General features: G+C 43.2%; 1 protein-coding gene across 5 annotated transcripts in view; it reads left to right on the forward strand.

The window, feature by feature from the left end:
- Positions 1 to 1,368: 1,368 nt before the first annotated feature.
- The window catches only part of LOC143964154 (electrogenic sodium bicarbonate cotransporter 1-like), a 1,025,456-nt gene continuing 1,000,464 nt past the window's right edge, over positions 1,369 to 26,360 (forward strand). For 2 of the 5 annotated variants that reach the window (XM_077473848.1, XM_077473849.1), the window contains exon 1: positions 1,369 to 1,732. In XM_077473848.1, the coding sequence (XP_077329974.1) occupies positions 1,458 to 1,732 (275 nt within the window). In that variant the 5' untranslated portion in view covers positions 1,369 to 1,457. The remainder of the gene's footprint in view (positions 1,733 to 26,360) is intronic. The other 3 variants (XM_077473846.1, XM_077473847.1, XM_077473850.1) reach the window with 2 other exon arrangements.

The following is a 26,360-nucleotide window of genomic DNA, read 5'->3' on the forward strand; positions in this document are numbered from 1 at the left end:
GGCAGGACCCGGGTCCCCAAACACTTTTTAGGACAGTAACTTGCAGAATCTTTTCTCTCTGTCAAATCTTTTATCTCTGTCGAATATTTTCTCTATATAATCTTGGATTAATAGAGGTAAGGTTAGGCACATTCGACCACAGGTTCTATAGACAGATAGTTATTGTCAGAGTCACGTCGAATCTCCTATTCTATATCGAACTGTTGTAACAATGAAAACGAAAATAAAGCATTTATTTATGTCGGATCTTTCATTTTTCGGAGTCTGTGCTTTCGTTATCGTTTGTCAAAACGAAAATGAAAATAGCTGAAATTCGGACGAAAATGCATTCGGACGAAAACGAATGCACATGTCTACTGGTATGTCAGTGTCCATGTTGTGGGACTATGTGTGAATAGATAGTAAGTATTTTGTGGCTGAAAATATGACCTGGAGGTTTTTAAGGTTCACCTGCCATTAAAGTGAATGGGGTTCACGAACATTTGGGCACGTTCACGGATCGCGTTCGCAAAACGTCCTGTCGGAAGTTCGTCCATCACTAGTGGTCACACAGCAATATACAGCACACGCCTGCATTCTGCACCCTGTACATAGCACATGTCTTGATTCTGCACCCAATCCAAAGACATGCAGGTAGGTTAATCGGCTTCTGTCCAAAATTGGCCCTAGTATATGAATGGGGACCTTGGATTGTGGGCTCCTTGAGGGTAGGGACCAATGTGAGTGTGCAACGTACAGGGATAGGGACAATTGTAGACACTCACTCAGGTTGAACTGGATGGACTGGTGTCTTTATTCAACCTTACTAACTATGAAACCCTATGCATAACACATGCCTGGATTCTGCACCCTGTGTATAGCACACGCCTGGATTCTGCAACCTGTATATAGCCCACACCTGGATTCTGCACCCTGTGTATAGCACATGCCTGTATTCTGCAACCTGTACATAGCACATGCCTGGATTCTGCAACCTGTACATAGCACATGCCTGGGTTCTGCAACCTGTACATAGCACATGCCTGGGTTCTTCAACCTGTACATAGCACATGCCTAGGTTCTGCAACCTGTACATAGCACATGCCTGGATTCTGCAACCTGTACATTCAAGATGAAATCTCTGGTTTTACATCATTCTGTCATTGGAAAGTTGGAAACTATTTTGATAGATATTCAGGTACACATTAATCTGTATTATTATATTTTAATCAGTTTGGAACTGTATATTTCCTTTTGAACATTGAGGGAATAAAACCCTCTCGCTCTTTGTTACTGCTGGTAGTAGCTTGTTTTAGTGAGTATGGACAGGAATGTTTGAAATCTGGGCGAGCCTGAAGGCCATGTACGTTTACTGTAAATAAACAAAGCAACATTCTGAGTATTAAGCTGTGCACCTACTGTTATGCACACTGATATTTGAAAGTTTCTGCTGCAAGAAATCTTTCATAGTTTTCCAAATGAAGATAAAAGAGAATGATCCATTTCTTGGCGTGGAATTGCAGAGAATTGATAATGGAAGTTGTGGCCGTTCAGAGGGACTTAGGAGTCGGAGTTCTATTATTCTGTCTCAAGCAGCAGATCGGAGTATATTTCACACAAGGAAATCGCCAACAATTGCACTTGGGAAGATTGAGTTTGTGTTAGGAGACCAAGAAGATGAGACCGAAGAAAGTAATTTCCTGTTCACACAGCTGAATGAACTTGAAGATGTCACATGGAAAGAGACAGCAAGGTATTGGTATTTACAAATTATATAGTAATATACAATTTTTTACATAATTAAATGTATTAAACAAACAATTATGCTATAAAGCACTCCAAAATATATAGTAGATAGAGTAGCTCCAGTGAGGTGACCAGATTTTTTAAATGAAATCCAGGGACAAATATATATATTTTTTTTTATTGACAAATGGTAAACTATTTTATAAGCATATTTTCCTCAAATTATATGTTCAGTGTATGTGGTATGTGTTTATGTAATGATTGTATGATATATGTGTTATTTCTCACATTTCGTCCATAAGATTAAAAAAAAAAAAGGCTCTTCTTAGAATGTTTTGGGATATGACTACTATTAAGAAGATAAAATGTAGAAAAAATGTTATGACGTATTAGAGGGGTGCGGAGGGTAGTATGTACAGGAGAGGTAGTGTGGAGTGTATGGAGGTGGTTAGTATGTGCAGGGAGAGGGGTATGGGCTATATGGTGCTGGGTAGTATGTACAGGAGAGGAAGAAAAAGTGCTGCGATGCTCAACAATTACAGATAAAATACCAACCCCCCTCCCCCTTACCAGGTTATCTCACAGCTCAGCTACTATAGGTGGGTGGTGGTCACACAGCAATATACAGCTCACGTCTGCATTCTGCACCCTGTACATAGCACATGTCTGAAATTCTGCACCCTATGCATAGCACATGCCTGGATTCTGCACCCTGTGTATAGCACATGCCTGGATACTGCAACCTGTACATAGCACATGCCTGGGTTCTGCAACCTGTACATAGCACATGCCTGGGTTCTGCAACCTGTACATAGCATATGCCTGGATTCTGCAACCTGTACATAGCACATGTGTGGATTCTGCAACCTGTACCTAGCACATGTGTGGATTCTGCAACTTGTACATAGCACATACCTGGATTCTGTAACTTGTACATAGCACATGCCTAGATTCTGCAACCTGTTTATAGCACGTCTGGATTATGCAACCCCCCCTTATCAGATAAGCTTCCTATACCTGGGTGGTGGTGGACAATGCAGTCACCCCCCTCCCCCTTCTCTGTCAGACCAGCACAGTCAGAAAGGCAGGGCAGACACAAACACTCATCCAGCCTCTTCTCACAACCCACACATACCCCTATCACCAGCTCACCTTGGGCTCTCAGCTTCAGCTGGAGAGGTCCGGACTCTGGAAGACTGTGTGGACACAGTGTGTAACAGCAGCAGCCACCCCGGCGCTGAATGATGACACACTCAGCTCGGTTGCTCAGCAGTGGTGGGTGGAGCTAGCAGGGGAAAACAGTAATCAGACCATACAATTTTGGACACAGCTCTGGGGGTGTTTCAGCTGACAAAAAAATGACTAAACAGAGCAGCCAGGGATGCCCTCGGGATTCTGTCAGTGTCATCCAACGTGGGTGCAGAGCTCACCCCCTTAGAAATGCCACCCGGCCACTGACACCATCCCAATGTGTGGCACCCAGGGCGGACTGTCCCCCACTTGGTACACCCCTGCACCATCTGCAATGACAGCATGGACTTTCTTATCATTGTGGGGACTTGTGGGCTTGTTCCGCTGGGGGGGGGGGGGGGGCTTTACCACCTCAGCACCTGGTACAGACATTTGAGATGCTTTCCGGCTACCCATCTGCTCCTGATGAGGTGGTACAAACCCTGAAACGCATTGAGCTACCAAGATGCACATGTACATGACTTGATCCATGATGAAATTTACCCTTTGCAATTATGTTTTTTTTTTTGTTTACAAACGATTTTTATTTGGTACATAGAGAGAGTACAGAGAGTAAGCATAGGTATAACATAATAAGTGCTTGCAATTATGTTTTATGTTATTCTGTATATGGAGCAATATTGGCATTTGATCATAATTACTTTTTTGAGTGTCCTAATTTTCTTTTTGTACCAGATGTTATTCAACTGCTCATGTTATTTCCACCAATTTAAAATTTTTACTGTAATACAATTTTTTTAATAAAAAAAAATATACGTTTTACTTCTGCATTCGGTTCCTTATGTGCCTCATCTAAAGTCCCAATTCCCCCTTTCTATTACCCAATTGAGGGATGGAGATGCCTCTCTCCCAGAGTTTTCATTTAAAGTCCCAACCTTTATTGTTTATATGGGACATCTGATGTAAAGAAGGCTCTGATGAGGACACCTTATGTTAAGTGGTTTTATTTTCTTTCACTTGAAATTTGGATGTGATTGGCCTACTGTGATGGCCACAGTGAGGGTGCAATTGATGGGCACAGTGAGACTGAAATTGATTGGCACAGTGAGGTTGCATGTGAGGGGCAAAATTTTATCTAGCAGTAATGATGCATAATAATCACCTGATAAATTGTTATTTACAGTCCTGCATTACTAACAGTTAAATTTTTAAGTTCGTTTGCGCCCCTCCCCTCAAAAAAAAAAAATTGAGCACCAGCCGCCACTGCATTCAAGATGAAATTAGATAAGAGTTGCATCTTATCCCCTTCTCTGGTTTTACATCATTCTGTTATTGGATAGTTGGAAAATATTTTGATAGATATTTAGGTACACATTAATCTGTATTATTATATTTTAATCAATTTGGAACATACTGTATATTTCCTTTTGAACATTGAGGGAATAAAACCCTCTCGCTCTTTGTTACTGCTGGTAGTAGCTTGTTTTAGTGAGTGTGGACAGGAATGTTTGAAATCTGGGTGGGCCTGAAGGCCATGTACGTTTACTGTAAATAAACAAAGCAACATTCTGAGTATTAAGCAGTGCACCTACTGTTATGCACACTGATATTTGAAAGTTTCTGCTGCAAGAAATCTTTCATAGTTTTCCAAATAAAAGAGAATGATCTATTTCTTTATGTGGAATTGCAGAGAATTGATAATGGAAGTTGTGGCCGTTCAGAGGGACTTAGGAGTCGCAGTTCTATTATGGGACAGCAGGCAGGAATAATACAACCTTAATTAAAATTATTAAATAAATAAATAACAAGCAGACAAGTGTGGGATATAAAAGGCTGCGCCTGTTTTATTATTGGTTTCAAACAAATAAATAATCAACCAAAGCAGATATAAGCCTTAAGCAAGCCTAGCCACTACGACTCAGGCTGCATATAATAAATTCCCAACTTTATTTAAAACTTTCACAACTTAATAAATATAAAACTGAATAATTTAATTTAAACCAATTAGTCCCCTTTTGCATAATTGTACTTTTTTTTTTTTTGCAAAGGTGACCCTACCACATAATTACAGCCGCGACAAAAAATAAAAAAATATTGGGAGGGGGAGGGGAACACCACAGCTCCTGTCTTCTGAGGCGAATGAGCCTGATGCAGCGGAGCTCACTTTTATAGCCCTATTGGAGCCAGATCAAACCGACTCAAACTTGAATTTACCAGGCTCCACACAGGATCTGGGAGAGGTCACCTGTACCCCTCTCCCAGGACATGTGACAGTCACCTGGCTCCCCCCAAGATCCACATGTCTCCCAGGGGGAACCCGAACCTGTCCACACCTGCCGCTCTCCCATGATGAAAAGGGGGAATTGAAACTGCCATCCCCCTTTTCCTATCATGGGACAGCAGGCAGGAATAACCTTCATTAAAATTATTAAATAAATAAGTAACAAGCAGACAATCAAGTGTTGGATATAAAAGGCCGCGGCTGTTTTATTATTGGTTTCAAACAAATAAATAATCAATCAACCAAAGCAGATATAAGCTTTAAGCAAGCCTAGCCACTACGACTCAGGCTGCATATAATAAATTCCCAAAAGACAGGTGGTTTCAAGACCACCTGTCCACAGCACCCACAACCGCGGCCAATTCAACACAAGAACTTAAGTCTGCATTAAAAATGTCTAAACCAATATCTGATAAATGAACCTTGTCCTTCCTGTAAAGACCTGCCACACCTCCCTCTAACTCCATATGCCTAAAAGAAAAAATACCTAAACCTGAAAGAAGTCTGGAAACAGCCTTATTAATCCGCTTTCTGATTTTTTCAAAGGGGCGCAATAAGGAAGGGTAAAGCCACTCCAATCTCTGCACTCGGAAACAATCAAAACGTTATGAGGAAAGGTCAATTGAATCCTTTGAAAATCGTCTCTGATACTGAAAATATCGAATGTTCTTCGTTTACCGATATCATTTCCCCCAAAATGTATAATCAATACATCTGGTGGGGGAAATATAAGAAGAAGATGGGATAATTCCCTGTGTAAATCAGACCACAACATTCCTCTCCTCCCACTCCAAAAAACCTTAAACTTGCTGAGATCCAAACCAATATTCTCAGTGTAACTTCTGTTCTTATATCTCTAGGATTTGCAGAATAAACAAAGAATGTCCAACAATCCATATATTATGAATTGTACCTGAAAGAATAAAAAAGGAAAATTAGGATGAATGTATAACAAATATCTATCAGATTTCCATCTACCAATTTTTTCAATTATGTTAGCATCCAGTCCCAATCTTGCCAGTGGCTGCACCGATCCGAAAGGAATGAGATGTGAGGTTAGCATTTTTTAAATTCAAAACTTCCAGACATTTATGAAAAACAAAATTGAATTGGTATTTAGAAAGAGGTTAACCAGACTCATGTATAAAGAAACTGGAACCCAATGGAGGTCTAATCAGAAAGAATTAATTTACTAGTCTTACCGGACAAATAGTAGGAATACTGCAGACGTCCAAATGGATCCAATTGCCCCTTCCCATTTGGTCAGTTTTTGACCTATTAATAAATATCCTTAAAGAGCTATTAGAAACAATAATATCTGAGGCTCGAATATCAATTCATTCTGATATTTTAAGAGCAGCAAAAAATAAAATAGAAAATACCGTCTGAAAAAGCACTGACTCAAAAGATGAAAAACAAATTCGATCTGTCACTGAACACAAATTACCCAGGATATCCGGAGTAATAGGTTTACGAGGATCAGCTGTAAAATATTTTTTCTTATAACCCTTCAAAGCTTGTTTAACCAAAAAGTATTGTAGACAAGAAGGTAATGGGGAACATCCTGTGCACCGAGACTGGAACTCTATACCACCTTGAGATCAATTCATAATTCTTCTCCTGTGTGAATCGCGACCTGGATAATTGGTGGATAAGTGTAAAAGCGGTATGCCACTGTGCTGGAGTTATCTCAGCACTGAGGTCACTGGACCATTTGTGTGTATAAGCCGGGAGAGTGGTACAGAAGTTGGATTGGATGTCTTTGTATACAAGTGACAAGGTGTGTTTGGGAGTCTGCGAGAGATTACACAGTTCCTCAAACGAGGTGAGAGGCCTATGGATTAAGCCTGAGATGTGTAGTGATCTACAAAATTGGTTTAAGGATATCGTGGAGAGCCAATCCATGGTGGTGGAGGTCTGTGGGACTGTGGGCGACTGAAATAGTCCTGTGGAGGGATGAACAAATTGGTTAGCCGTAGGCCAATCCTCTCGTCTGTATGCACCGTATTGTGTTCCTAAGAGGTGGGTAGACAGGTTTGCGTTATCAAAAAAAGAGGAAAGAGGACTAGGGTCCGTGGAGAGAGCGAGTTTACTAGCTTTATTATACCATAGTGTGAGGACCGCCGTCGTTGGTGGGGAAATCCCTTGAAATGTGTGAAGTTTGGAGTGGTATCCCCATAGAAGGGCTTTCAGGTCAGCCTGTGCCATATCCTGTTCAATAGCCACTGAGGGCTTAAGTAGGGGTCTCGGGAACCATTCCAGTAGTCTGGAGAATAATGTTGCGGTGTGGTATGTTTGGAAATCTGGAAGACCGATGCCACCCTTGCTCTTGGGGGGACAGAGGGCTTTATGGTTAAGTCTAGGAGGGTGGTGCTGCCAAATAAATCTGATTACCATGGCACGGAGGGAGAGGAAGAAAGCCCTGGGGAGAAGGATAGGCAATGTCTGGAATAAATATAAAGCTTTAGGTAATATATCCATTTTTATGACTTTCATCCTCCCCCACCATGTAAGCTTCAGATTATGCCAGGTTTCAAGGGAACGCCTGATAGTGGTCAGCAGCGGACTAAAGTTTAAGGAGTAGATGTCTTGTACGTCTCTAGGGATTTCTGTTCCTAGATATTTAACAGAGCGTGGTTGCCACCAAAATGGGAATCTCTTCTGAATAGCAGTTAGTTCCTGCGAGGGTAAAGAGATGTTCAGGGCTTCAGTTTTAGTCATGTTTAATTTAAAGTTACTATAAGTCCCAAAGCGGTCAAGCTCTTCTAGAATAACTAGGATTCTAGTTCGGGGTTGGGTGACATACAATAGCAGGTCATCAGTGTATAGTGACAGCTTACGGGGCACTGAGGGAGTAGGAATCCCATGGATAGAGTTTTTGTTGCAGATGGCTTGTGCCAAATGTTCCACCGTAATTGCAAATAATAACGGCGAAAGGGGACAACCTTGCCTTGTGCCATTACTAATAGTAAACTGCTCGGATGTATGGGTTGGGAGTATAGAGCCATCATTTTTGACAGTATTTTTGGGCCCAGGCCTATTTGTTGTAGTGACGCTCGTAGGAATGGCCAGCTCACCCTGTCGAATGCCTTCTCGACATCACATACCGGGAGGCAAGCAGGGATGTTGTGGTCCTTAGCATATGATATGAGGTGGAGAGTTTTTGTGGTATTGTCCCTGCCCTCGCGGCCCGGAATAAACCCCACTTGATCGCTGTGAACTATGGTGGGGAGAAGGGGGGCTAGGCCCGTGGCCAGGATTTTAGAATAAAGCTTTAGGTCAATGTTTAATAAAGATATGGGGCGGTAGTTGCCACAGTGTGAATGGTCTTTCCCGGGTTTAGGGATCACCACTATCTGTGCTTGCAGGAGTGGAAGAGACAACGGGTGGTGCTCGTCGACCTCCTCAAATGCTCTTGCCATTATTGGAGCTAGCTGTTGAGCAAATTTTTTATAAAATTGGGGGGTATAGCCGTCTGGGCCTGTGCTCTTGCCATTTTTAAGTCCTTTGATAGCAGTTAAGAAGTCAGATGTGGTCAATGGTTGTTCTAAGTAGGAATGGACAAACGGTTCGTCCGGCGGTCGGTTCGCAGCGAATTTTGCATGTTCGCGATTCGCCAAACCAGTGGACTATTGTCACTGTTCGCCCAGTGGACATATGTGTTTACAGTGTGAAAGAACTTTGACCCATGATGACACATCCATCATGGGGTACAGGACAGCCAATTGAAACATTTCAGCACATAGACAATTGGACATTCCACCTACCTTATAAATAGACCTGATCTGGCGGCCATTTTACATTCTGTCTTATGTCAGTGTAGGGACAGGACGCTTTGTGGAGCAGGGAGAGACTGTAGTGACGCAAATCACTAGCTATTAGGTCCACAAAAGTACTTTTAAGGACTGGTATAGGTGCAGTACAGTATATAGGGTTCAGTGCACTGCTGTGCTGGTGATTGCAGCTGTCTTTTGTCAGTGTAGGGACAGGACGCTGTGTGGAGCAGGGACAGTCAGTTTAATCACTAGCTACAGTAGCTATTACTACTAGGTCCACAAAGGTGCTTTTAAGGACTGGTATAGGTGTACAGTATATAGGGTGCTGGTGCACTGCTGCTGACTGCTGCCCGATTCTGCAGCAGTCTTTTATCAGTGTAGGACTGGTATAGGTGTACAATATATAGAGTTGTGGTGCAGGGCTGTGCTGCAGATTACTGCTCGTTTCTGAAGCAGTCTTATATCAGTGTAGGGACTGAGGGACAGTCTGCAAATCACTAGCTACTAGGTCCACAAAGGTTCTTTTAACCACTTCCCACCCGGCCAATGCATATATACGGCCGGGTGGGAGCCGTCTACTCCTGATAGGACGTTCAGGAACGTCCTTCAGGAGTAGCGGGATCGCGCGCGCGCCCGCGCAGCGGCGCGATACCGATGTGCTCGTGTCACCCGGACACGGCACATCTCAGATCGGCAGGAGGGCTCTGTGATTGGCCCTCCTGATCACATGACGGCCGTGTCCAATCACGGCCGTCATGTGACGTAAACAAACAGCCGGTTGCTAGGCAATCGGCTCTCCTCTCCTCACACGGAAGTCACCGCTGAGGAGAGGAGAGCAGAACGCTGCAGCCGGCTGATGATCAGTGAGTATGGGCTGCTTTTTACAGCTTTTTACTCACTGATCATCAGTGTAGTGTAAACACACAACACACCACACAGTACAAACACAGTCCCCACATATGTCCCCAAAACACACATGTCCCCAAAACATACATGTCCCCAAATAATAAAAACACATGTCCCTAATAATAAAAACATGTCCCCCACATATGTCCCACTAAAATCACATGTCCCAATGATTATCTGCACACATATGTACGTGATCACCTGCACACATATGTACATGATCATTTGCGTACATATGTCCGTGATCACACAAACCAATTATTATACACTTAACGGATTTTTTTTTACCAAAAACATGTAGCAGAATACATTTTGGCTTAAATTTATGACAAAATTTGATTTTATTGGATTTCTTTTCAAATAGAAAAAAGAAAATATTGTTTTTTTTTCAAATTTCCGCTATTTTTGCGCTTATATCGCAAAAAAAAACGGAGTCGTGAATAAATAACACCAAAATAAAGCTCTATTTGTGCGAACAAAATGATAACAATTTCATTTGGGTACAGTGTAGCATGACCGCGCAATTGTCACTGAAAGCGCTAGAGCGCAGAAAGCTGAAAATTGGGCTGGGAAGGAAGGGGGTGAAAGTGCCCTGTATTGTAGTGGTTAAGGACTGGTATAGGTATACAATATATATATATATTTATTTATAATTTTTTAATATATATTTTTTATTATTATTAATTTCATTAGTATAGGGTTGGCGCAGTTTTCTATTTTTGCATACAATATATAGGGTTGTGGTGCAGGGCTATGCTGCAGATTACTGCTCGTTTCTGTAGCAGTCTTTTATCAGTGTAGGGACTGAGGGACAGTCTGCAAATCACTAGCTACTAGGTCCACAAAGGTCCTTTTAAGGACTGGTATAGGTGTACAATATATAGGGTTGTGGTGCACTGCTGTGCTGAAGATTAATGCTCATTCCTGCTGCAGTCTTTTATCAGTGTAGGGACTGAGGGACAGTCTGCAAATCACCCACTACTAGGTCCACAAAGGTTCTTTTAAGAACTGGTATGGGTATACAATATATTGGGTTGTGGTGCAGGGCTGTGCTGCAGATTAATGCTAGTTTCTGAAGCAGTCTTATATCAGTGTAGGGACTGAGGGACAGTCTGCAAATCACTAGCTACTAGATCCACAAAGGTCCTTTTAAGGACTGGTATAGGTGTACAATACATAGAGTTGTGGTGCAGGGCTGTGCTGCAGATTACTGCTGGTTTCTGAAGCAGTCTTTTATCAGTGTAGGGACTGAGGGACAGTCTGCAAATCACTAGCTACTAGATCCACAAAGGTCCTTTTAAGGACTGGTATAGGTGTACAATACATAGAGTTGTGGTGCAGGGCTGTGCTGCAGATTACTGCTGGTTTCTGAAGCAGTCTTTTATCAGTGTAGGGACTGAGGGACAGTCTGCAAATCACTAGCTACTAGGTCCACAAAGGTTCTTTTAAGGACTGGTATAGGTATACAATATATAGGGTTGTGGTGCAGGGCTATGCTGCAGATTACTGCTCGTTTCTGCAGCAGTCTTTTATCAGTGTAGGGACTGAGGGACAGTCTGCAAATCACTAGCTACTAGGTCCACAAAGGTCCTTTTAAGGACTGGTATAGGTGTACAATATATAGGGTTGTGGTGCACTGCTGTGCTGAAGATTAATGCTCATTTCTGCCGCAGTCTTTTATCAGTGTAGGGACTGAGGGACAGTCTGCAAATCACCCACTACTAGGTCCACAAAGGTTCTTTTAAGGACTGGTAGGGGTATACAATATATTGGGTTGTGGTGCAGGGCTGTGCTGCAGATTAACGCTCATTTCTGTAGCAGTCTTTTATCAGTGTAGGGACTGAGGGACAGTCTGCAAATCACTAGCTACTAGGTCCACAAAGGTCCTTTTAAGGACTGGTATAGGTATACAATATATAGGGTTGTGGTGCAGGGCTGTGCTGCAGATTAATGCTCATTTCTGCAGCTGTCTTTTATCAGTGTAGGGACTGAGGGACAGTCTGCAAATCACTAGCTACTAGGTCCACAAAGGTTCTTTTAAGGACTGGTATGGGTATACAATATATAGGGTTGTGGTGCAGGGCTGTGCTGCAGATTAATGCTAATTTCTGTAGCAGTCTTTTATCAGTGTAGGGACTGAGGGACAGTCTGCAAATCACTAGCTACTAGGTCCACAAAGTTCCTTTTAAGGACTGGTATAGGTGTACAATATATAGGGTTGTGGTGCACTGCTACTGACTAATGCCCTATTCTGCAGCTGTCTTTTATCAGTTTAGGGACTGAGGGACAGTCTGCAAATCACTAGCTACTAGGTCCACAAAGGTCCTTTTAAGGACTGGTATAGGTATACAATATATAGGGTTGTGGTGCAGGGCTGTGCTGCAGATTACTGCTTGTTTCTGCAGCAGTCTTTTATCAGTGTAGGGACTGAGGGACAGTCTGCAAATCACTAGCTACTAGGTCCACAAAGGATCTTTTAAGGACTGGTATGGGTATACAATATATAGGGTTGTGGTGCAGGGCTGTGCTGCAGATTAATGCTCATTTCTGCAGCAGTCTTTTATCAGTGTAGGGACTGAGGGGCAGTCTGCAAATCACTAGCTACTAGGTCCACAAAGGTCCTTTTAAGGACTGGTATAGGTTTACAATATATAGGGTTGTGGTGCAGGGCTGTGCTGCAGATTAATGCTCATTTCTGCAGCAGTCTTTTATCAGTGTAGGGACTGAGGGACAGTCTGCAAATCACTAGCTACTAGGTCCACAAAGGTTCTTTTAAGGACTGGTATAGGTATACAATATATAAGGTTGTGGTGCAGGGCTGTGTTGCAGATTAATGCTCATTTCTGTAGCAGTCTTTTATCAGTGTAGGGACCGAGGGACAGTCTGCAAATCACTAGCTACTAGGTCCACAAAGGTTCTTTTAAGGACTGGTATGGGTATACAATATATTGGGTTGTGGTGCAGGGCTGTGCTGCAGATTAATGCTCATTTCTGCAGCAGTCTTTTATCAGTGTAGGGACTGAGGGACAGTCTGCAAATCACTAGCTAATAGGTCCACAAAGGTTCTTTTAAGGACTGGTATGGGCATACAATATATTGGGTTGTGGTGCAGGGCTGTGCTGCAGATTAATGCTCAATTCTGCAGCAGTCTTTTATCAGTGTAGGGACTGAGGGACAGTCTGCAAATCACTAGCTACTAGGTCCACAAAGTTCCTTTTAAGGACTGGTATAGGTATACAATATATAGGGTTGTGGTGCAGGGCTGTGCTGCAGATTAATGCTAATTTCTGTAGCAGTCTTTTATCAGTGTAGGGACTGAGGGACAGTCTGCAAATCACTAGCTACTAGGTCCACAAAGGTCCTTTTAAGGACTGGTATAGGTATACAATATATAGGGTTGTGGTGCAGGGCTATGCTGCAGATTACTGCTCGTTTCTGCAGCAGTCTTTTATCAGTGTAGGGACTGAGGGACAGTCTGCAAATCACTAGCTACTAGGTCCACAAAGGTCCTTTTAAGGACTGGTATAGGTGTACAATATATACGGTTGTGGTGCACTGCTGTGCTGAAGATTAATGCTCATTTCTGCCGCAGTCTTTTATCAGTGTAGGGACTGAGGGACAGTCTGCAAATCACCCACTACTAGGTCCAGAAAGGTTCTTTTAAGGACTGGTATGGGTATACAATATATTGGGTTGTGGTGCAGGGCTGTGCTGCAGATTAATGCTCATTTCTGTAGCAGTCTTTTATCAGTGTAGGGACTGAGGGACAGTCTGCAAATCACTAGCTACTAGGTCCACAAAGGTCCTTTTAAGGACTGGTATAGGTGTACAATATATAGGGTTGTGATGCACTGCCGTGCTGCAGATTACTGCTTGTTTCTGCAGCATTCTTTTATCAGTGTAGGGACTGAGGTACAGTCTGCAAATCACTAGCTACTAGGTCCACAAAGGTTCTTATAAGGACTGGTATGGGTATACAATATATTGGGTTGTGGTGCAGGGCTGTGCTGCAGATTAATGCTCATTTCTGCAGCAGTCTTTTATCAGTGTAGAGACTGAGGGAGAGTCTGCAAATCACTAGCTACTAGGTCCACAAGGTCCTTTTAAGGACTGGTATAAGTAAACAATATAGAGGGTTGTGGTGAGTGGCTGTGCTGCAGATTAATGCTTGTTTCTACAGCAGTCTTTTATCAGTGTAGGGACTGAAGGACAGTCTGCAAATCACTAGCTACTAGGTCCACAAAGGTCCTTTTAAGGACTGGAATAGGTATACAATATATAGGGTTGTGGTGCAGGGCTGTGCTGCAGAATAATGCTCGTTTCTGAAGCAGTCTTTTATCAGTGTAGGGACTGAGGGACAGTCTGCAAATCACTAGCTACTAGGTCCACAAAGGTTCTTATAAGGACTGGTATGGGTATACAATATATTGGGTTGTGGTGCAGGGCTGTGCTGAAGATTAATGCTCATTTCTGCAGCAGTCTTTTATCAGTGTAGGGACTGAGGGACAGTCTGCAAATCACCCACTACTAGGTCCAGAAAGGTTCTTTTAAGGACTGGTATGGGTATACAATATATTGGGTTGTGGTGCAGGGCTGTGCTGCAGATCAATGCTCATTTCTGCAGCAGTCTTTTATCAGTGTAGGGACTGAGGGACAGTCTGCAAATCACTGGCTGCTAGGTCCACAAAGGTCCTTTTAAGGACTGGTATAGGTGTACAATATATAGGGTTGTGCTGCACTGCTGCTGACTGCTACCCGATTCTGCAGCTGTCTTTTATCAGTTTAGGGACTGAGGGACAGTCTGCAAATCAGTAGCTACTAGGTCCACAAAGGTCCTTTTATGGACTGGTATAGGTATACAATATATAGGGTTGTGGTGCAGGGCTGTGCTGCAGATTAATGCTAATTTCTGCAGCAGTCTTTTATCAGTGTAGGGACTGAGGGACAGTCTGCAAATCATTAGCTACTAGGTCCACAAAGGTCCTTTTAAGGACTGGTATAGGTGTACAATATATAGAGTTGTGGTGCAGGGCTGTGCTGCAGATTACTGCTAGTTTCTGAAACAGTCTTTTATCAGTGTAGGGACTGAGGGACAGTCTGCAAATCACTAGCTACTAGGTCCACAAATGTTCTTTTAAGGACTGGTATAGGTATACAATATATAGGGTTGTGGTGCAGGGCTGTGCTGCAGATTAATGCTTGTTTCTGCAGCAGTCTTTTATCAGTGTAGGGACTGAGGGACAGTCTGCAAATCACTAGCTACTAGGTCCACAAAGGTCCTTTTAAGGACTGGTATAGGTGTACAATATATAGGGTTGTGATGCACTGCCGTGCTGCAGATTACTGCTTGTTTCTGCAGCATTCTTTTATCAGTGTAGGGACTGAGGTACAGTCTGCAAATCACTAGCTACTAGGTCGAGAAAGGTCCTTTTAAGGACTGGTATAGGTATACAATATATAGGGTAGTGGTGCAGGGCTGTGCTGCAGATTAATACTTGTTTCTGCAGCAGTCTTTTATCAGTGTAGAGACTGAGGGAGAGTCTGCAAATCACTAGCTACTAGGTCCACAAGGTCCTTTTAAGGACTGGTATAAGTAAACAATATAGAGGGTTGTGGTGAGTGGATGTGCTGCAGATTAATGCTTGTTTCTACAGCAGTTTTTTTTCAGTGTAGGGACTGAAGGACAGTCTGCAAATCACTAGCTACTAGGTCCACAAAGGTCCTTTTAAGGACTGGTATAGGTATACAATATATAGGGTTGTGGTGCAGGGCTGTGCTGCAGAATAATGCTCGTTTCTGAAGCAGTCTTTTATCAGTGTAGGGACTGAGGGACAGTCTGCAAATCACTAGCTACTAGGTCCACAAAGGTTCTTATAAGGACTGGTATGGGTATACAATATATTGGGTTGTGGTGCAGGGCTGTTCTGCAGATTAATTCTCATTTCTGCAGCAGTCTTTTATCAGTGTAGGGACTGAGGGACAGTCTGCAAATCACTAGCTACTAGGTCCACAAAGGTCCTTTCAAGGACTGGTATAGGTATACAATATATAGGGTTGTGGTGCAGGGCTGTGCTGCAGATTAATGCTCATTTCTGCTGCAGTCTTTTATCAGTGTAGGGACTGAGGGACAGTCTGCAAATCACTAGCTAATAGGTCCACAAAGGTTCTTTTAAGGACTGGTATGGGCATACAATATATTGGGTTGTGGTGCAGGGCTGTGCTGCAGATTAATGCTCAATTCTGCAGCAGTCTTTTATCAGTGTAGGGACTGAGGGACAGTCTGCAAATCACTAGCTACTAGGTCCACAAAGGTTCTTTTAAGGACTGGTATGGGTATACAACATATTGGGTTGTGGTGCAGGGCTGTGCTGCAGATTAATACTAATTTCTGTAGCAGTCTTTTATCAGTGTATTGACTGAGGGACAGTCTGCAAATCACTAGCTACTAGGTCCACAAAGTTCCTTTTAAGGACTGGTATAGGTATACAATATATAGGGTTGTGGTGCATGGCTGTGCTGCAGATTAATGCTAATTGCTGTAGCAGTCTTTTATCAGTGTAGGGACTGAGGGACAGTCTGCAAATCACTAGCTACTAGGTCCACAAAGGTTCTTTTAAGGACTGGTATAGGTGTACAATATATAGAGTTGTGGTGCAGGGCTGTGCTGCAGATTACTGCTCATTTCTGAAGCAGTCTTTTATCAGTGTAGGGACTGAGGGACAGTCTGCAAATCACTAGCTACTAGGTCCACAAAGGTTCTTTTAAGGACTGGTTTGGATATACAATATATAGGGTTGTGGTGCAGGGCTGTGCTGCAGATTAATGCTCATTTCTGCAGCAGTCTTTTATCAGTGTAGGGACTGAGGGGCAGTCTGCAAATCACTAGCTACTAGGTCCACAAAGGTCCTTTTAAGGACTGGTATAGGTATACAATATATTGGGTTGTGGTGCAGGGCTATGCTGCAGATTAATGCTCATTTCTGCAGCAGTATTTTATCAGTGTAGGGACTGAGGAACAGTCTGCAAATCACCCACTACTAGGTCCAGAAAGGTTATTTTAAGGACTTGTATGGGTATACAATATATTGGGTTGTGGTGCAGGGCTGTGCTGCAGATTAATGCTCATTTCTGTAGCAGTCTTTTATCAGTGTAGGGACTGAGGGACAGTCTGCAAATCACTAGCTACTAGGTCTACAAAGGTCCTTTTAAGGACTGGAATAGGTATACAATATATAGAGTTGTGGTGCAGGGCTGTGCTGCAGAATAATGCTAATTTCTGCAGCAGTCTTTTATCAGTGTAGGGACTGAGGGACAGTCTGCAAATCACTAGCTACTAGGTCCACAAAGGTCCTTTTAAGGACTGGTATAGTTATACAATATATAGGGTTGTGGTGCAGGGCTGTGCTGCAGATTAATGCTCGTTTCTGAAGCAGTCTTTTATCAGTGTAGGGACTGAGGGACAGTCTACAAATCACTAGCTACTAGGTCCACAAAGGTTCTTTTAAGGACTGGTATGGGTATACAATATATTGGGTTGTGGTGCAGGGCTGTGCTGCAGATTAATGCTCATTTCTGCAGCAGTCTTTTATCAGTGTAGGGACTGAGGGACAGTCTGCAAATCACTAGCTGCTAGGTCCACAAAGGTCCTTTTAAGGACTGGTATAGGTGTACAATATAGAGGGTTGTGGTGCACTGCTGCTGACTGCTGCCCGATTCTGCAGCTCTCTCTTATCAGTTTAGGGACTGAGGGACAGGCTGCACATCAGTAGCTACTAGGTCCACAAAGGTCCTTTTAAAGACTGGTATAGGTATACAATATATAGGGTTGTGGTGCAGGGCTGTGCTGCAGATTAATGCTAATTTCTGCAGCAGTCTTTTATAAGTGTAAGGACTGAGGGACAGTCTGCAAATCACTAGCTACTAGGTCCACAAAGGTCCTTTTAAGGACTGGTATAGGTGTACAATATATAGAGTTGTGGTGCAGGGCTGTGCTGCAGATTACTGCTCGTTTCTGAAACAGTCTTTTATCAGTGTAGGGACTGAGGGACAGTCTGCAAATCACTAGCTACTAGGTCCACAAAGGTTATTTTAAGGACTGGTATAGGTATACAATATATAGGGTTGTGGTGCAGGGCTGTGCTGCAGATTAATTCTCATTTCTACAGCAGTCTTTTATCAGTGTAGGGACTGAGGGACAGTCTGCAAATCACTAGCTACTAGGTGCACAAAGGTTCTATTAAGGACTGGTATAGCTATGCAATATATAGGGTTGTGGTGCAGGGCTGTGCTGCAGATTAATGCTCATTTCTGTAGCAGTCTTTTATCAGTGTAGGGACTGAGGGACAGTCTGCAAATCACTAGCTACTGGGTCCACAAAGTTCCTTTTAAGGACTGGTATAGGTGTACAATATATAGAGTTGCGGTGCAGGGCTGTGCTGCAGATTACTGCTCGTTTCTGAAGCAGTCTTTTATCAGTGTAGGGACTGAGGGACAGTCTGCAAATCACTAGCTACTAGGTCCACAAAGGTCCTTTTAAGGACTGGTATAGGTGTACAATATATAGAGTTGCGGTGCAGGGCTGTGCTGCAGATTACTGCTCGTTTCTGAAGCAGTCTTTTATCAGTGTAGGGACTGAGGGACAGTCTGCAAATCACTAGCTACTAGGTCCACAAAGGTTCTTTTAAGGACTGGTATAGGTATACAATATATAGGGTCGTGGTGCAGGGCTGTGCTGCAGATTAATGCTCATTTCTGTAGCAGTCTTTTATCAGTGTAGGGACTGAGGTACAGTCTGCAAATCACTAGCTACGAGGTCCACAATGTTCCTTTTAAGGACTGGTATAGGTGTACAATATATAGGGTTGTGATGCACTGCTGTGCTGTAGATTACTGCTCGTTTCTGCAGCATTCTTTTATCAGTGTAGGGACTGAGGTACAGTCTGCAAATCACTAGCTACTAGGTCCACAAAGTTCCTTTTAAGGACTGGTATAGGTATACAATATATAGGGTTGTGGTGCAGGGCTGTGCTGCAGATTAATGCTTGTTTCTGCAGCAGTCTTTTATCAGTGTAGGGACTGAGGGACAGTCTGCAAATCACTAGCTACTAGGTCCACAAAGGTCCTTTTAAGGACTGGTATAGGTGTACAATATATAGGGTTGTGATGCACTGCTGTGCTGCAGATTACTGCTCGTTTCTGCAGCATTCTTTTATCAGTGTAGGGACTGAGGTACAGTCTGCAAATCACTAGCTACTAGGTCCAGAAAGGTCCTTTTAAGGACTGGTATAGGTATACAATATATAGGATAGTGGTGCAGGGCTGTGCTGCAGATTAATACTTGTTTCTGCAGCAGTCTTTTATCAGTGTAGAGACTGAGGGAGAGTCTGCAAATCACTAGCTACTAGGTCCACAAGGTCCACAAGGTCCTTTTAAGGACTGGTATTAGTATACAATATAGAGGGTTGTGGTGAGGGGGCTGTGCTGCAGATTAATGTTTGTTTCTACAGCAGTCTTTTATCAGTGTAGGGAATGAAGGACAGTCTGCAAATCACTAGCTACTAGGTCCACAAAGGTCCTTTTAAGGACTGGTATAGGTATACAATATATAGAGTTGTGGTGCAGGGCTGTGCTGCAGATTAATGCTAGTTTCTGCAGCATTCTTTTATCAGTGTAGGGGCTGAGGGACAGTCTGTAAATCACTAGCTACTAGATCCACAAAGGTCCTTTTAAGGACTGGTAAAGGTATACGATATATAGGGTTGTGACGCACTGCTGTGCTGCAGATTACTGCTCGTTTCTGCAGCAGTCTTTTATCAGTGTAGGGATTGAGGGACAGTCTGCAAATCACCCACTACTAGGTCCAGAAAGGTTCTTTTAAGGACTGGTATGAGTATACAATATATTGGGTTGTGGTGCAGGGCTGTGCTGCAGATCAGTGCTCATTTCTGCAGCAGTCTTTTATCAGTGTAGGGACTGAGGGACAGTCTGCAAATCACTAGCTGCTAGGTCCACAAAGGTCCTTTTAAGGACTGGTATAGGTGTACAATATATAGGGTTGTGGTGCACTGCTGCTGACTGCTGCCCGATTCTGCAGCTGTCTTTTATCAGTTTAGGGACTGAGGGACAGGCTGCAAATCAGTAGCTACTAGGTCCACAAAGGTCCTTTTAAAGACTGGTATAGGTATACAATATATAGGGTTGTGGTGCAGGGCTGTGCTGCAGATTCATACAAATTTCTGCAGCAGTCTTTTATCAGTGTAGGGACTGAGGGACAGTCTGCAAATCACTAGCTACTAGGTCCACAAAGGTCCTTTTAAGGACTGGTATAGGTGTACAATATATAGAGTTGTGGTGCAGGGATGTGCTGCAGATTACTGCTCGTTTCTGCAACAGTCTTTTATCAGTGTAGGGACTGAGGGACAGTCTGCAAATCACTAGCTACTAGGTCCACAAAGGTTCTTTTAAGGACTGGTATAGGTATACAATATATAGAGTTGTGGTGCAGGGCTGTGCTGCAGATTAATTCTCATTTCTACAGCAGTCTTTTATCAGTGTAGGGACTGAGGGACAGTCTGCAAATCACTAGCTACTAGGTGCACAAAGGTTCTATTAAGGACTGGTATAGGTATGCAATATATAGGGTTGTGGTGCAGGGCTGTGCTGCAGATTAATGCTCATTTCTGTAGCAGTCTTTTATCAGTGTAGGGACTGAGGGACAGTCTGCAAATCACTAGCTACTAGGTCCACAAAGTTCCTTTTAAGGACTGGTATAGGTGTACAATATATAGGGTTGTGGTGCACTGCTGCTGACTGCTGCCCGATTCTACAGCTGTCTTTCATCAGTGTAGGGACTGAGGGACAGTCTGCAAATCAGTAGCTACTAGGTCCACAAAGGTCCTTTTAAGGACTGGTATAGGTATACAATATATAGGGTTGTGGTGCAGGACTGTGCTGCAGATTAATGCTCGTTTCTGAAGCAGTCTTTTATCAGTGTAGGGACTGAGGGACAGTCTGCAAATCACTAGCTGCTAGGTCCACAAAGGTCCTTTTAAGGACTGGTATAGGTGTACAATATATAGGGTTGTGGTGCACTGCTGCTGACTGCTGCCCGATTCTGCGGCTGTCTTTTATCAGTTTAGGGACTGAGGGACAGGCTGCAAATCAGTAGCTACTAGGTCCACAAAGGTCCTTTTAAAGACTGGTATAGGTATACAATATATAGGGTTGTGGTGCAGGGCTGTGCTGCAGATTAATGCTAATTTCTGCAGCAGTCTTTTATCAGTGTAGGGACTGAGGGACAGTCTGCAAATCACTAGCTACTAGGTCCACAAAGGTCCTTTTAAGGACTGGTATAGGTGTACAATATATAGGGTTGTGGTGCAGGGCTGTGCAGCAGATTACTGCTCGTTTCTGAAGCAGTCTTTTATCAGTGTAGGGACTGAGGTACAGTCTGCAAATCCCTAGCTACTAGGTCCACAAAGTTCTTTTTAAGGACTGGTATAGGTATACAATATATAGGGTTGTGGTGCAGGGCTGTGCTTCAGATCACTGCTCGTTTCTGCAGCATTCTTTTATCAGTGTAGGGACTGAGGTACAGTCTGCAAATCACTAGCTACTAGGTCCAGAAAGGTCCTTTTAAAGATTGGTATAGGTATACAATAAATAGGATAGTGGTGCAGGGCTGTGCTGCAGATTAATACTTGTTTCTGCAGCAGTCTTTTATCAGTGTAGAGACTGAGGGAGAGTCTGCAAATCACTAGCTACTAGGTCCACAAGGTCCTTTTAAGGACTGGTATTAGTATACAATATAGAGGGTTGTGGTGAGGGGCTGTGCTGCAGATTAATGTTTGTTTCTACAGCAGTCTTTTATCAGTGTAGGGAATGAAGGACAGTCTGCAAATCACTAGCTACTAGGTCCACAAAGGTCCTTTTAAGGACTGGTATAGGTGTACAGTATATAGGGTTGTGGTGCACTGCTGCTGACTGCTGCCCGATTCTACAGCTGTCTTTTATCAGTGTAGGGACTGAGGGACAGTCTGCAAATCACTAGCTACTAGGTCCACAAAAGTCCTTTTAAGAACTGGTATAGGTATACAATATATAGAGTTGTGGTGCAGGGCTGTGCTGCAGATTAATGCTAGTTTCTGCAGCATTCTTTTATCAGTGTAGGGGCTGAGGGACAGTCTGTAAATCACTAGCTACTAGATCCACAAAGGTCCTTTTAAGGACTGGTAAAGGTATACGATATATAGGGTTGTGGTGCAGGGCTGTGCTGCAGATTAATGCTCATTTCTGTAGCAGTCTTTTATCAGTGAAGGGACTGAGGTACAGTCTGCAAATCACTAGCTACTAGGTCCAGAAAGGTCCTTTTAAGGACTGGTATAGGTATACAATATATAGGATAGTGGTGCAGGGCTGTGCTGCAGATTAATACTTGTTTCTGCAGCAGTCTTTTATCAGTGTAGAGACTGAGGGAGAGTCTGCAAATCACTAGCTACTAGGTCCACAAGGTCCACAAGGTCCTTTTAAGGACTGGTATTAGTATACAATATAGAGGGTTGTGGTGAGGGGGCTGTGCTGCAGATTAATGTTTGTTTCTACAGCAGTCTTTTATCAGTGTAGGGACTGAGGGACAGTCTGCAAATTACTAGCTACTAGGTGCACAAAGGTTCTATTAAGGACTGGTATAGGTATGCAATATATAGGGTTGTGGTGCAGGGCTGTGCTGCAGATTAATGCTCATTTCTGTAGCAGTCTTTTATCAGTGTAGGGACTGAGGGACAGTCTGCAAATCACTAGCTACTAGGTCCACAAAGTTCCTTTTAAGGACTGGTATAGGTGTACAATATATAGGGTTGTGACGCACTGCTGTGCTGCAGATTACTGCTCGTTTCTGCAGCATTCTTTTATCAGTGTAGGGACTGAGGTACAGTCTTCAAATCACTAGCTACTAGGTCCACAAAGGTCCTTTTAAGGACTGGTATAGGTATACAATATATAGGGTTGTGGTGCAGGGCTGTGCTGCAGATTAATGCTCATTTCTGCTGCAGAATTCTTTTATCAGTGTAATGACTGAGGGAAAGTCTGCAAATCACTAGCTACTAGGTCCACAAAGGTCCTTTTAAGGACTGGTATAGGTGTACAATATATAGAGTTGCGGTGCAGGGCTGTGCTGCAGATTACTGCTCGTTTCTGAAGCAGTCTTTTATCAGTGTAGGGACTGAGGGACAGTCTGCAAATCACTAGCTATTAGGTCCACTAAGGTTCTTTTAAGGACTGGTATAGGTATACAATATATAGGGTCGTTTTGCAGGGCTGTGCTGCAGATTAATGCTCATTTCTGTAGCAGTCTTTTATCAGTGTAGGGACTGAGGGACAGTCTGCAAATCACTAGCTACGAGGTCCACAATGTTCCTTTTAAGGACTGGTATAGGTGTACAATATATAGGGTTGTGATGCACTGCTGTGCTGTAGATTACTGCTCGTTTCTGCAGCATTCTTTTATCAGTGTAGGGACTGAGGTACAGTCTGCAAATCCCTAGCTACTAGGTCCACAAAGTTATTTTTAAGGACTGGTATAGGTATACAATATATAGGGTTGTGGTGCAGGGCTGTGCTTCAGATCACTGCTCGTTTCTGCAGCATTCTTTTATCAGTGTAGGGACTGAGGTACAGTCTGCAAATCACTAGCTACTAGGTCCAGAAAGGTCCTTTTAAGGATTGGTATAGGTATACAATATATAGGATAGTGGTGCAGGGCTGTGCTGCAGATTAATACTTGTTTCTGCAGCAGTCTTTTATCAGTGTAGAGACTGAGGGAGAGTCTGCAAATCACTAGCTACTAGGTCCACAAGGTCCTTTTAAGGACTGGTATTAGTATACAATATAGAGGGTTGTGGTGAGGGGCTGTGCTGCAGATTAATGTTTGTTTCTACAGCAGTCTTTTATCAGTGTAGGGAATGAAAGACAGTCTGCAAATCACTAGCTACTAGGTCCACAAAGGTCCTTTTAAGGACTGGTATAGGTGTACAGTATATAGGGTTGTGGTGCACTGCTGCTGACTGCTGCCCGATTCTACAGCTGTCTTTTATCAGTGTAGGGACTGAGGGACAGTCTGCAAATCACTAGCTACTAGGTCCACAAAGGTCCTTTTAAGGACTGGTATAGGTATACAATATATAGAGTGCAATATATAGAGTACTGAGGGACAGTCTGCAAATCACTAGCTACTAGGTCCACAAAGTTCCTTTTAAGGACTGGTATAGGTGTACAATATATAGGGTTGTGGTGCACTGCTGCTGACTGCTGCCCGATTCTACAGCTGTCTTTCATCAGTGTAGGGACTGAGGGACAGTCTGCAAATCAGTAGCTACTAGGTCCACAAAGGTCCTTTTAAGGACTGGTATAGGTATACAATATATAGGGTTGTGGTGCAGGACTGTGCTGCAGATTAATGCTCGTTTCTGAAGCAGTCTTTTATCAGTGTAGGGACTGAGGGACAGTCTGCAAATCACTAGCTGCTAGGTCCACAAAGGTCCTTTTAAGGACTGGTATAGGTGTACAATATATAGGGTTGTGGTGCACTGCTGCTGACTGCTGCCCGATTCTGCGGCTGTCTTTTATCAGTTTAGGGACTGAGGGACAGGCTGCAAATCAGTAGCTACTAGGTCCACAAAGGTCCTTTTAAAGACTGGTATAGGTATACAATATATAGGGTTGTGGTGCAGGGCTGTGCTGCAGATTAATGCTAATTTCTGCAGCAGTCTTTTATCAGTGTAGGGACTGAGGGACAGTCTGCAAATCACTAGCTACTAGGTCCACAAAGGTCCTTTTAAGGACTGGTATAGGTGTACAATATATAGGGTTGTGGTGCAGGGCTGTGCAGCAGATTACTGCTCGTTTCTGAAGCAGTCTTTTATCAGTGTAGGGACTGAGGTACAGTCTGCAAATCCCTAGCTACTAGGTCCACAAAGTTCTTTTTAAGGACTGGTATAGGTATACAATATATAGGGTTGTGGTGCAGGGCTGTGCTTCAGATCACTGCTCGTTTCTGCAGCATTCTTTTATCAGTGTAGGGACTGAGGTACAGTCTGCAAATCACTAGCTACTAGGTCCAGAAAGGTCCTTTTAAAGATTGGTATAGGTATACAATAAATAGGATAGTGGTGCAGGGCTGTGCTGCAGATTAATACTTGTTTCTGCAGCAGTCTTTTATCAGTGTAGAGACTGAGGGAGAGTCTGCAAATCACTAGCTACTAGGTCCACAAGGTCCTTTTAAGGACTGGTATTAGTATACAATATAGAGGGTTGTGGTGAGGGGCTGTGCTGCAGATTAATGTTTGTTTCTACAGCAGTCTTTTATCAGTGTAGGGAATGAAGGACAGTCTGCAAATCACTAGCTACTAGGTCCACAAAGGTCCTTTTAAGGACTGGTATAGGTGTACAGTATATAGGGTTGTGGTGCACTGCTGCTGACTGCTGCCCGATTCTACAGCTGTCTTTTATCAGTGTAGGGACTGAGGGACAGTCTGCAAATCACTAGCTACTAGGTCCACAAAAGTCCTTTTAAGAACTGGTATAGGTATACAATATATAGAGTTGTGGTGCAGGGCTGTGCTGCAGATTAATGCTAGTTTCTGCAGCATTCTTTTATCAGTGTAGGGGCTGAGGGACAGTCTGTAAATCACTAGCTACTAGATCCACAAAGGTCCTTTTAAGGACTGGTAAAGGTATACGATATATAGGGTTGTGGTGCAGGGCTGTGCTGCAGATTAATGCTCATTTCTGTAGCAGTCTTTTATCAGTGAAGGGACTGAGGTACAGTCTGCAAATCACTAGCTACTAGGTCCAGAAAGGTCCTTTTAAGGACTGGTATAGGTATACAATATATAGGATAGTGGTGCAGGGCTGTGCTGCAGATTAATACTTGTTTCTGCAGCAGTCTTTTATCAGTGTAGAGACTGAGGGAGAGTCTGCAAATCACTAGCTACTAGGTCCACAAGGTCCACAAGGTCCTTTTAAGGACTGGTATTAGTATACAATATAGAGGGTTGTGGTGAGGGGGCTGTGCTGCAGATTAATGTTTGTTTCTACAGCAGTCTTTTATCAGTGTAGGGACTGAGGGACAGTCTGCAAATTACTAGCTACTAGGTGCACAAAGGTTCTATTAAGGACTGGTATAGGTATGCAATATATAGGGTTGTGGTGCAGGGCTGTGCTGCAGATTAATGCTCATTTCTGTAGCAGTCTTTTATCAGTGTAGGGACTGAGGGACAGTCTGCAAATCACTAGCTACTAGGTCCACAAAGTTCCTTTTAAGGACTGGTATAGGTGTACAATATATAGGGTTGTGACGCACTGCTGTGCTGCAGATTACTGCTCGTTTCTGCAGCATTCTTTTATCAGTGTAGGGACTGAGGTACAGTCTTCAAATCACTAGCTACTAGGTCCACAAAGGTCCTTTTAAGGACTGGTATAGGTAT

This window comes from Lithobates pipiens, unplaced genomic scaffold, assembly GCF_037356315.1.
Source record: "Lithobates pipiens isolate NorthernLeopardFrog02 unplaced genomic scaffold, aLitPip1_a1.2 Scaffold_8, whole genome shotgun sequence".
Lineage (NCBI taxonomy): Eukaryota > Metazoa > Chordata > Amphibia > Anura > Ranidae > Lithobates > Lithobates pipiens.